Genomic DNA, 13,090 nt, shown 5'->3' on the forward strand with positions numbered 1-13,090 from the left:
AAGGTATGGTTGAAAACAACAAAAGAAGCAATCGCATTCCTAAATATAAACATCCCAATGACTGCAAACTTGTATTCTTGGTGATCTGCATCAATTTAGTAACATGTCATCAAATAGTAAAAATTTATTTCTTTCAATATGCATCATAACAAAAAGGGTAATACTAAAAAAAATAATAGATGTTGATAGTCCAACTCATACTGACTGGTATACACACATAATACATACTGACTGGTATACACACATAATACATACTGACTGGTATACACACATAATACATACTGACTGGTATACACACATAATACATAATGACGGGTATACACACATCACATACTGACTGGTATACACACATAATACATACTGACTGGTATACACACATAATACATACTGACTGGTATACACACATAATACATACTGACTGGTATACACACGTAACACATACTGACTGGTATACACACATAATACATACTGACTGGTGTACACACATAATACATACTGACTGGTATACACACATAATACATACTGACTGGTATACACACATAACACATACTGACTGGTATACACACATAATAAATACTGACTGGTATACACACATAATACATACTGACTGGTATACTCACATAATACATACTGACTCGTATACACACATAATAGGTATACACACGTAATACATACTGACTGGTATACACACATATTACATACTGACTGCTATACACACATAATACATACTGACTGCTATACACACATAATACATACTGACTGCTATACACACATAATACATACTGACTCGTATACACACATCACATACTGACTGGTATACACACATAATACATACTGACTCGTATACACACGTAATACATACTGACTGGTATACACACATAATACATACTGACTGCTATACACACATGATACATACTGACTGGTATACACACATAATACATACTGACTCATATACACACATAATAGGTATACACACATAATACATACTGACTGGTATACACACACAATACATACTGACTCGTATACACACATAACAGGTATACACACATAATACATACTGACTGTTATACACACATAATAAATACTGACTGGTACACACAAGCTATGGAAATGATATCAGTAGAAAAAACTGCATTAAGTTGAGATAATAATGAGTCATATATTGGAATATGGGATCCATTATTTAAATGTGTTTTAAATATTAAATGAACCTAAAATATGACTTATTTTATCTTTGTGTAAAATATTGGACACAATGTGTTGTCAAGCTTATGAGATGTTATGCAAGAGAGACACTATTGTTCTTTTTTTAAATGTTTTTATTGTTTTGCAAATGCCTGTGATGATAATGTCAATGAGGGATTTCTAATCACTGCTATGTTCGAATTCTTATGAATATTGATACTGTTATTGATATTATTCATTTTTGTTTGACTACTTTTGGATTGTTCTGTGTCATGTTTGTGTGTCCTCTCACTTGCTCTGTTGATTGCTATTCTGAATGTTGCTGGGTTGCTTTGGTTTTGGAATTTTGAATTGTATTAGTATGGTATTATCGTGTATTATTTTGTTGGATTGATTCATTAAAAAAACAAAACAAAAAAAAACAACAACAAAAAAAACAGTAGCCAAATGGGACTCGAGACCATCGCCTGAAACCCGGAAGTGCCTCTCGGTCACGTTATTGCAACTCAGCAATACCACAATGCTTTTATGTTCAAGCTTAATATGCGCTGAACTGTTTGTCACTGTTTGTGTACATTTTCCATAGAAATTACCCCATTACTCCCAAATTCATACTTGCCAACCTTGAGACTTCCGATTTCGGGAGGTGGGGGGTGGGGGGTGGGGGCGTGGTCGGGGGTGGGGCGGGGGGCGTGGTTAAGATATATATATATATAAGAAATACTTGACTTTCAGTGAATTCTAGCTATATATATATATATATATATATATATATATATATATAAATAAAATAAATACTTGAATTTCAGTGTTCATTTACAAACTAGGCCCTGCGATGAGGTAGCGACTTGTCCAGGGTGTACCCCGCCTTCCGCCCGATTGTAGCTGAGATAGGCTCCAGCGCCCCCCGCGACCCTAAAGGGAATAAGCGGTAGAAAATGGATGGATGGATTTACAAACTACAACTCACAAACACTTTAGAGTTAGGCTCCACCATCAGAATGTGTACTTAAACTTATAAAGATCACATGGATTTTATTCAGTGAGTTGATTCACCAAAACTAACCTGTTATACAGGAGGAAAAAGCACACAGGACGTTTCAATTGTTCACAGACTGGTCGCGCTCATCAGAATGACAAGCCACTTCCGGTCTGCAGGTGATAGCATTCAATTGGGAAGAAACGCCCTACTGCCCCCTACTAACCAATGTGAATACTGATAAATGTGTAATGACAGCTCCAAAATCGAATTCAAACCACAAAATAAAATAAATAAATCAACACAAAAATGTGACACATTATGGGTGGGTCACATATGCATGTACAGTAGATGGCAGTATTGTCCTGTTTAAAAGTGTCACAACATTGCTGTTTACGGCAGACGAACTGCTTTACGGTAGACACTGTTGTTGTGTGTTGTCAACACGTCACTCAGGTCCGCCTGAATTTCGGGAGTTTTTTGGGAGAAAATTTGTCCCGGGAGGTTTTCGGGAGAGGCGCTGAATTTCGGGAGTCTCCCGGAAAATCCGGGAGGGTTGGCAAGTATGCCCAAATTGTATGTCGACAAAAGCGATCGAGGACTGGAACCAAAAGTGTATCAAGTTGTCAACCGATTTTAGCATGTTGCACTGTACTACTTGAAGTATCTACTTGTATGTATATTTAGTATGTGTGTTATAGTATTCTCTTCTCCCTCAGTGTCAATCAGAGTCCAAGGCTCCAGACTGCCGGCTGGGATTGAAGGAGGGCAGACCGTTCGCAGGAGTCACCGCTTGCATGGATTTCTGTGCCCACGCCCATAAGGACCAACACAACCTATACAACGGCTGCACAGTGGTACGCTCTCTAACATTCTGCATTGTCACGTATTTGTTTTTATATCTGTAGCGTGGCAGATATAAAAATCACACTCCTTCTATTAGGTGTGCACTTTGACCAAGGAGGACAACCGCGTGGTCGGGGAGATCCCCGAGGATGAGCAGCTCCATGTGTTACCTCTCTACAAGGTCTCCACCACTGACGAATTTGGCAGCGAGGATGGCCAGCTCTTCAAGATGCAGACTGGAGCCATTCAGATGCTTCAGGCTTTCCGGCGAGAAGTACGTAAGTTGCCCGAGCCAGCCAAGTCGTGTCGACAGCGCCGCCTGGATGCCAAGAAGGCTGCGTCAGAGAAGAAGAAGAATAAACTCCAGCAGCCGGCAGGACAGACACCAGAGAAGACGGTGGTCAAGGCTGAATTGTGCATCACCGAGTCTCCTCAACACCAAGTTAATAAAGGTCAGTCTTTCATTCAGTGTCATTGTGTCAGGTTAGAGTTTTTATGCTAGCTTTAAATGTTTGTTGATCATGTGTTGTCTTTGTCCTCCTTTCATGCATCCAGCAATTGTAAAACAAGAGGTGAAGCCCGTCATCAAAAAGGAGCCCTTCAATGGATCAATAGATGGATACTCTTTTCAAGCAGCCAGTGCAATCAAGAACATGTATCCCCAACCTGCCTACTATGCAAGGGGAGGCCTCCCCACACCTGGCCAGCCCTCTGCAGCAGACCCAGTAAACGGCTATAACCACAATCTGCCCGCATCGCGCTATAGTCACTACAACTACCCCCCTAATGCACTTTTCCCACCTAAGATGAGGACTTACGAGGCTCGAAATGCTGGCACTAAGGCTTTCCAAGTGGACCAGAAGCCTGATATTCACAACCTTCAGGCCAGACTGGCTCATGCTTATCCTGGTCATACAGAACCAACCAAACAAATGAATGCCCAGTCATTAGACGCCAAGCAGCCACATCCTTTTTCTGTCTCCTCCGAGTCCTCCAACAGAGACACTCCAGTTATCAAGCAGGAGCCGATGGATATGCCAGTCTGTGAGGACACAGGACTGAGCCAGGCGGGTGCAAACACTCCTAACTCTGCTACATGGCCAGGAAATCGGTTAAATGGAAGTATTGGTCCTGCAAACTGGGAGAATCAGAATTGTAGACAAAGTCCTGAAGCCTTATTAGCTAACGCAGACAAGCAGAGGTTCCACCAGCATTCCCAGCAGCAGCCCTCTCCTTACCCTCAGCCATGGACATCCTTTCCTGGCTCAAATAGCCTAATGGCATCCCCTGCATCATCACCAGTTCCCCAGGTGCCTCCTTCCCACTCTCCTCATTTAGGCGCAGGTATCCTGGGTAGCATACCTCAAGGATCTCCACGTCCAAGCACCCCTCATCCAAGTACACCTCAGCCTGGTGTCACGCCCCCATTCTCACTTACAGACCGTTCACTTACACCACATTCTGCCTCTCCCAGGCAGTGGGTCAGTCCTGCCCCAAGTCCCCAGCCCAATGCTTGGGCTACGGGCCATGCAGCATACAGTCCTGGTTTGAAGCACAGCAATCCTGCAGGCGCCTACCCAGACAAGATGTGGTCAAAAACCGGTGAAAGCCGTTGTTCCACTCCTCTTGGGGTTCAAGAGAAAGCCTGGAAGTCCTGCGGAGGTTCAGTTGCCGGCAGTACACCATCCCCTGCTCCTGAGGGGCGCCTCTTCCCCGACGCATTGCAGCAGTCAGATCAGTCCGACTGGGACCCCAGTCGAGCAGAGTGCAATGCTGCGAGCACTCAGGGTCATGAGGACGATGACGACGAGGTGTGGTCCGACAGCGAGCACAACTTCCTGGATCCTAACATCGGTGGTGTTGCGGTCGCACCAGCCCATGGGTCCATCCTATTCGAATGTGCCCGACGGGAACTCCATGCGACCACTCCACTGAAAAGGCCTGACCGCTCGCACCCCACTCGCATCTCTCTGGTCTTCTATCAGCACAAAAACCTCCATCAGCCCGTGCATGGATTGGCTGTATGGGAGGCCAAAATGAAACTGCTGGCAGAGCGGGCTCTCCAGAGGCAGCAAGAAGCAGCTCTCCTCGGCCTCTCCCAAGAAGAAATCAAGGCGCTCAGCAAAAAACGCAAGTGGGGCGTCACCGCAACAGGGGCTGCCCTAGGTGCTGGACAATCGAAAGACAAGAGGGAGGGCCCCGTGACGCGGTTGGCGCCCAGTTTCCACACCACCTCAATGGTGACCGCGTCTCCCTATGCCTTCACCCGCCTCACCGGGCCATACAGCTACTTTGTGTGACGCTCGCCGCCAACTGATCAATAGCGAGCGAGAGCAGGATCGAGGGATGAGCAAGATGAATGTCTCACATGGCCGTCTCTCCATCATGCCCCCTCTGCTGTCCACTTGGAGGCCAGGACATTGTAATTGATATTATTATTTTTTACCTCATGTCAGGCAGTGTTTGGCCTCGAGACACACTGCTTGTGGTGCTCCTCCTCTCTTTTTCCCAGAGAGGAACTACATTGCTTTTTTTTTCTTCTTGTTTATAGAATTCTAATGGTTTAAAAAAATATTGCTACTGTTATTGTCAACATTATAATGATTGCAATTGTTACTGTCAATGTTGTTATTACCGGTATTATAATGAAGAATTGTTTATCACGGTCGTTTCTGACAATGTTAACGATTTACATTTTTGTTCTATATTTTTTCAAGCCAGTCTGAATCAGTCGGACATTTTTTTTTTCCTTTTTCTGTTTTTGTTTTGGTCAATCTTCCAGCTGTGTTAAAAGGAGGAGCTGTTATCTGCCTGACAAGAGACCGACCTTTGTAGCGGCAAAGCCTGTTTGGTTACGTCAAATCAATTTGTCATTACGCTCATAAAAATTGGGGTGGCACTGTTTTTTTTTTGCAGACATCAACAATAGGATTCCCCGAGCGACTGGACAAGTCTTTTTTTACTTGGGACGTCCCGCGGGCCAGATTGTGGATGCTTTTAGACCGGATCCGGCCTGTGGGTCGTACGTAGTTTGGGGACCCCTGTGCTAAACGATTTTGTCTATCGAAATATTTGTTGCACTTAAGTGAATCTCTTGTCAGTCCTTAACGAGCTCCTCCTTTTCTCCTCTTCTACACCCCAGCAGCTTTTGACTGGTGCTCAAATTCCTTAGCTCTGATGGATTTCCATCCCACGACTTGTCATGGCACTTGATGCTGTACTTAGGTGCTCGAACTGAGGTTTTACTTTTGCTCGTCAGCAATTTGCAAATTCCAACCGATCACAGATCTGTAACAACTACATGGGGGAAGAATCAGTGATTGGTTATCAGAGTCACCTCTAGAGGCTTTTGACTGGTGCTCAAATTCCTTAGCTCTGATGGATTTCCATCCCACCACTTGTCATGGCACTTGATGCTGTACTTAGGTGCTCGAACTGAGGTTTTACTTTTGCTCGTCAGCAATTTGCAAATTCCAACCGATCACAGATCTGTAACAACTACATGGGGAAGAATCAGGTCTTCTTCCAGTGATTGGTTATCAGAGTCACCTCTAGAGGCTTTTGACTGGTGCTCAATTTCCTTAGCTCTGATGGATTTCCATCCCACCACTTGTCATGGCACTTGATGCTGTACTTAGGTGCTCGAACTGAGGTTTTACTTTTGCTCGTCAGCAATTTGCAAATTCCAACCGACCACAGATCTGTAACAACTACATGGGGGAAGAATCAGGTCTTCTTCCAGTGATTGGTTATCAGTCACCTCTAGAGGCTTTTGACTGGTGCTCAATTTCCTTAGCTCTGATGGATTTCCATCCCACCATCTGTCATGGCACTTGATGCTGTACTTAGGTGCTCGAACTGAGGTTTTACTTTTGCTCGTCAGCAATTTGCAAATTCCAACCGATCACAGATCTGTAACAACTACATGGGGGAAGAATCAGTGATTGGTTATCAGAGTCACCTCTAGAGGCTTTTGACTGGTGCTCAATTTCCTTAGCTCTGATGGATTTCCATCCCACCACTTGTCATGGCACTTGATGCTGTACTTAGGTGCTCGAACTGAGGTTTTACTTTTGCTCGTCAGCAATTTGCAAATTCCAACCGACCACAGATCTGTAACAACTACATGGGGGAAGAATCAGGTCTTCTTCCAGTGATTGGTTATCAGTCACCTCTAGAGGCTTTTGACTGGTGCTCAATTTCCTTAGCTCTGATGGATTTCCATCCCACCATTTGTCATGGCACTTGATGCTGTACTTAGGTGCTCGAACTGAGGTTTTACTTTTGCTCGTCAGCAATTTGCAAATTCCAACCGATCACAGATCTGTAACAACTACATGGGGGAAGAATCAGGTCTTCTTCCAGTGATTGGTTATCAGAGTCACCTCTAGAGGCTTTTGACTGGTGCTCAATTTCCTTAGCTCTGATGGATTTCCATCCCACCACTTGTCATGGCACTTGATGCTGTACTTAGGTGCTCGAACTGAGGTTTTACTTTTGCTCGTCAGCAATTTGCAAATTCCAACCGATCACAGATCTGTAACAACTACATGGGGGAAGAATCAGTGATTGGTTATCAGTCACCTCTAGAGGCTTTTGACTGGTGCTCAATTTCCTTAGCTCTGATGGATTTCTATCCCACCACTTGTCATGGCACTTGATGCTGTACTTAGGTGCTCGAACTGAGGTTTTACTTTTGCTCGTCAGCAATTTGCAAATTCCAACCGACCACAGATCTGTAACAACTACATGGGGGAAGAATCAGGTCTTCTTCCAGTGATTGGTTATCAGTCACCTCTAGAGGCTTTTGACTGGTGCTCAATTTCCTTAGCTCCGATGGATTTCCATCCCACCACTTGTCATGGCACTTGATGCTGTACTTAGGTGCTCGAACTGAGGTTTTACTTTTGCTCGTCAGTAATTTGCAAACTCCAACCGATCACAGATCTGTAACAACTACATGGGGAAGAATCAGGTCTTCTTCCAGTGATTGGTTATCAGAGTCACCTCTAGAGGCTTTTGACTGGTGCTCAATTTCCTTAGCTCTGATGGATTTCCATCCCACCACTTGTCATGGCACTTGATGCTGTACTTAGGTGCTCGAACTGAGGTTTTACTTTTGCTCGTCAGCAATTTGCAAATTCCAACCGATCACAGATCTGTAACAACTACATGGGGGAAGAATCAGTGATTGGTTATCAGAGTCACCTCTAGAGGCTTTTGACTGGTGCTCAATTTCCTTAGCTCTGATGGATTTCCATCCCACCACTTGTCATGGCACTTGATGCTGTACTTAGGTGCTCGAACTGAGGTTTTACTTTTGCTCGTCAGTAATTTGCAAATTCCAACGGATCACAGATCTGTAACAACTACATGGGGAAGAATCAGGTCTTCTTCCAGTGATTGGTTATCAGAGTCACCTCTAGAGGCTTTTGACTGGTGCTCAAATTCCTTAGCTCTGATGGATTTCTATCCCACCACTTGTCATGGCACTTGATGCTGTACTTAGGTGCTCGAACTGAGGTTTTACTTTTGCTCGTCAGCAATTTGCAAAATTCCAACCGATCACAGATCTGTAACAACTACATAGGGAAGAATCAGGTCTTCTTCCAGTGATTGGTTATCAGAGTCACCTCTAGAGGCTTTTGACTGGTGCTCAATTTCCTTAGCTCTGATGGATTTCCATCCCACCACTTGTCATGGCACTTGATGCTGTACTTAGGTGCTCGAACTGAGGTTTTACTTTTGCTTGTCAGCAATTTGCAAATTCCAACCGATCACAGATCTGTAACAACTACATGGGGGAAGAATCAGTGATTGGTTATCAGAGTCACCTCTAGAGGCTTTTGACTGGTGCTCAATTTCCTTAGCTCTGATGGATTTCCATCCCACCACTTGTCATGGCACTTGATGCTGTACTTAGGTGCTCGAACTGAGGTTTTACTTTTGCTCGTCAGCAATTTGCAAATTCCAACCGACCACAGATCTGTAACAACTACATGGGGGAAGAATCAGGTCTTCTTCCAGTGATTGGTTATCAGTCACCTCTAGAGGCTTTTGACTGGTGCTCAATTTCCTTAGCTCTGATGGATTTCCATCCCACCATTTGTCATGGCACTTGATGCTGTACTTAGGTGCTCGAACTGAGGTTTTACTTTTGCTTGTCAGCAATTTGCAAATTCCAACCGATCACAGATCTGTAACAACTACATGGGGGAAGAATCAGTGATTGGTTATCAGAGTCACCTCTAGAGGCTTTTGACTGGTGCTCAATTTCCTTAGCTCTGATGGATTTCCATCCACCACTTGTCATGGCACTTGATGCTGTACTTAGGTGCTCGAACTGAGGTTTTACTTTTGCTCGTCAGCAATTTTCAAATTCCAACCGACCACAGATCTGTAACAACTACATGGGGGAAGAATCAGGTCTTCTTCCAGTGATTGGTTATCAGTCACCTCTAGAGGCTTTTGACTGGTGCTCAATTTCCTTAGCTCTGATGGATTTCCATCCCACCATTTGTCATGGCACTTGATGCTGTACTTAGGTGCTCGAACTGAGGTTTTACTTTTGCTCGTCAGCAATTTGCAAATTCCAACCGATCACAGATCTGTAACAACTACATGGGGGAAGAATCAGTGATTGGTTATCAGAGTCACCTCTAGAGGCTTTTGACTGGTGCTCAATTTCCTTAGCTCTGATGGATTTCCATCCCACCACTTGTCATGGCACTTGATGCTGTACTTAGGTGCTCGAACTGAGGTTTTACTTTTGCTCGTCAGCAATTTGCAAATTCCAACCGACCACAGATCTGTAACAACTACATGGGGGAAGAATCAGGTCTTCTTCCAGTGATTGGTTATCAGAGTCACCTCTAGAGGGTTTTGACTGGTGCTCAATTTCCTTAGCTCTGATGGATTTCCATCCCACCATTTGTAATGGCACTTGATGCTGTACTTAGGTGCTCGAACTGAGGTTTTACTTTTGCTCGTCAGCAATTTGCAAAATTCCAACGGATCACAGATCTGTAACAACTACATAGGGAAGAATCAGGTCTTCTTCCAGTGATTGGTTATCAGAGTCACCTCTAGAGGCTTTTGACTGGTGCTCAAATTCCTTAGCTCTGACGGATTTCCATCCCACGACTTGTCATGGCACTTGATGCTGTACTTAGGTGCCCGAACTGAGGTTTTACTTTTGCTCGTCAGCAATTTATAAAATTCCAACGGATCACAGATCTGTAACAACTACATGGGGAAGAATCCGGTCTTCTTCCAGTGATTGGTTATCAGAGTCACCTCTAGAGGCTTTTGACTGGTGCTCAATTTCCTTAGCTCTGATGGATTTCCATCCCACCACTTGTCATGGCACTTGATGCTGTACTTAGGTGCTCGAACTGAGGTTTTACTTTTGCTCGTCAGCAATTTGCAAATTCCAACCGATCACAGATCTGTAACAACTTCATGGGGAAGAATCAGGTCTTCTTCCAGTGATTGGTTATCAGAGTCACCTCTAGAGGCTTTTGACTGGTGCTCAATTTCCTTAGCTCTGATGGATTTCCATCCCACCATTTGTCATGGCACTTGATGCTGTACTTAGGTGCTCGAACTGAGGTTTTACTTTTGCTCGTCAGCAATTTGCAAATTCCAACCGATCACAGATCTGTAACAACTACATGGGGGAAGAATCAGTGATTGGTTATCAGAGTCACCTCTAGAGGCTTTTGACTGGTGCTCAATTTCCTTAGCTCTGATGGATTTCCATCCCACCACTTGTCATGGCACTTGATGCTGTACTTAGGTGCTCGGACTGAGGTTTTACTTTTGCTCGTCAGCAATTTGCAAATTCCAACCGATCACAGATCTGTAACAACTACATGGGGGAAGAATCAGGTCTTCTTCCAGTAATTGGTTATCAGAGTCACCTCTAGAGGCTTTTGACTGGTGCTCAATTTCCTTAGCTCTGATGGATTTCCATCCCACCACTTGTCATGGCACTTGATGCTGTACTTAGGTGCTCGAACTGAGGTTTTACTTTTGCTCGTCAGCAATTTATAAAATTCCAACCGATCACAGATCTGTAACAACTACATGGGGGAAGAATCAGGTCTTCTTCCAGTGATTGGTTATCAGAGTCACCTCTAGAGGCTTTTGACTGGTGCTCAATTTCCTTAGCTCTGATGGATTTCTATCCCACCACTTGTCATGGCACTTGATGCTGTACTTAGGTGCTCGAACTGAGGTTTTACTTTTGCTCGTCAGCAATTTGCAAATTCCAACCGATCACAGATCTGTAACAACTACATGGGGAAGAATCAGGTCTTCTTCCAGTGATTGGTTATCAGAGTCACCTCTAGAGGCTTTTGACTGGTGCTCAATTTCCTTAGCTCTGATGGATTTCCATCCCACCACTTGTCATGGCACTTGATGCTGTACTTAGGTGCTCAAACTGAGGTTTTACTTTTGCTCGTCAGCAATTTGCAAATTCCAACCGATCACAGATCTGTAACAACTACATGGGGGAAGAATCAGTGATTGGTTATCAGAGTCACCTCTAGAGGCTTTTGACTGGTGCTCAATTTCCTTAGCTCTGATGGATTTCCATCCCACCACTTGTCATGGCACTTGATGCTGTACTTAGGTGCTCGAACTAAGGTTTTACTTTTGCTCGTCAGCAATTTGCAAATTCCAACCGACCACAGAACTGTAACAACTACATGGGGGAAGAATCAGGTCTTCTTCCAGTGATTGGTTATCAGTCACCTCTAGAGGCCTTTGACTGGTGCTCAATTTCCTTAGCTCTGATGGATTTCCATCCCACCATTTGTCATGGCACTTGATGCTGTACTTAGGTGCTCGAACTGAGGTTTTACTTTTGCTCGTCAGCAATTTGCAAATTCCAACCGATCACAGATCTGTAACAACTACATGGGGGAAGAATCAGGTCTTCTTCCAGTGATTGGTTATCAGAGTCACCTCTAGAGGCTTTTGACTGGTGCTCAAATTCCTTAGCTCTGATGGATTTCTATCCCACCACTTGTCATGGCACTTGATGCTGTACTTCGGTGCTCGAACTGAGGTTTTACTTTTGCTCGTCAGCAATTTGCAAATTCCAACCGATCACAGATCTGTAACAACTACATAGGGAAGAATCAGGTCTTCTTCCAGTGATTGGTTATCAGTCACCTCTAGAGGCTTTTGACTGGTGCTCAATTTCCTTAGCTCTGATGGATTTCCATCCCACCACTTGTCATGGCACTTGATGCTGTACTTAGGTGCTCGAACTGAGGTTTTACTTTTGCTCATCAGCAATTTGCAAATTCCAGCCGATCACAGATCTGTAACAACTACATGGGGGGAAGAATCAGGTCTTCTTCCAGTGATTGGTTATCGGAGTCACCTCTAGAGGGCGGACTTGTCTGCATGCTAACGCAGACCCACTAGCACTTACAGTGAGATCTGGTCAGAAGCCAGTAAAACCTTGCTTTAGTTTGACCAAAGGCAGCGCTAATCTTAGGCCAATCGAAGCTCTAATGTGAACTCGGAGAAAGCTGGGGTTGGAACGTAGTGCTCTTGGCGGTCCTGCATACACTGTGGTGCTCTTCTTCTACACTTGATGTACAGTGAAGGCCTGTCCTGTCCTCTGCATGGTGCTGCCATCTTCGAGCGGAGCAGGACGGGTCTTTCGGCAGGCACCCGGCACCAAGCAGAACCGGCTGCTTCCTCCAGACGCTGCAAAGTTTCTTTGTCCCGAAGTACACTGTCGAGCGCGGGGGGGGGGGATACTTTCCCATTACCGGTGCTTTTCACAGGTACAACCTGATACCTACTGATTGAACTTAGGAAAGTGTGGCTTCTGGGAGTTGGTTACCCAATGCATCAGAATCAATCTCTCAATATGCGTGTGAAAAAGAGCCAAAGAGTGAGACGTGCAGTGAGAGTCTCGCAATTTGCAACATGCAGATTTTGTCTCGGAAAGGTGCGACGGTGAAAATGAGCGAATTGTTTTGTGTCGGACGCACACTGACTTCCAATTGCCGAGGCGTCGTTTGGATCACAACGCAGTTTCCCCCCGTATCGAGG

The 13,090-nt window shown here is 44.5% G+C and overlaps 1 protein-coding gene across 1 annotated transcript in view; it reads left to right on the forward strand.

The window, feature by feature from the left end:
• Positions 1–5,902, forward strand: part of LOC133595789 (methylcytosine dioxygenase TET3-like) — a 57,865-nt gene extending 51,963 nt beyond the window's left edge. Inside the window, exons 8-10 of the mRNA XM_072914314.1 lie at positions 2,884–3,021; positions 3,108–3,462; positions 3,566–5,902. Coding sequence (XP_072770415.1) covers positions 2,884–3,021; positions 3,108–3,462; positions 3,566–5,310 — 2,238 coding nt within the window. The 3' untranslated portion in view covers positions 5,311–5,902. The remainder of the gene's footprint in view (positions 1–2,883; positions 3,022–3,107; positions 3,463–3,565) is intronic.
• Positions 5,903–13,090: the final 7,188 nt, after the last annotated feature.

The sequence above is a fragment of the Nerophis lumbriciformis genome, linkage group LG12 (genome assembly GCF_033978685.3).
Source record: "Nerophis lumbriciformis linkage group LG12, RoL_Nlum_v2.1, whole genome shotgun sequence".
NCBI lineage: Eukaryota > Metazoa > Chordata > Actinopteri > Syngnathiformes > Syngnathidae > Nerophis > Nerophis lumbriciformis.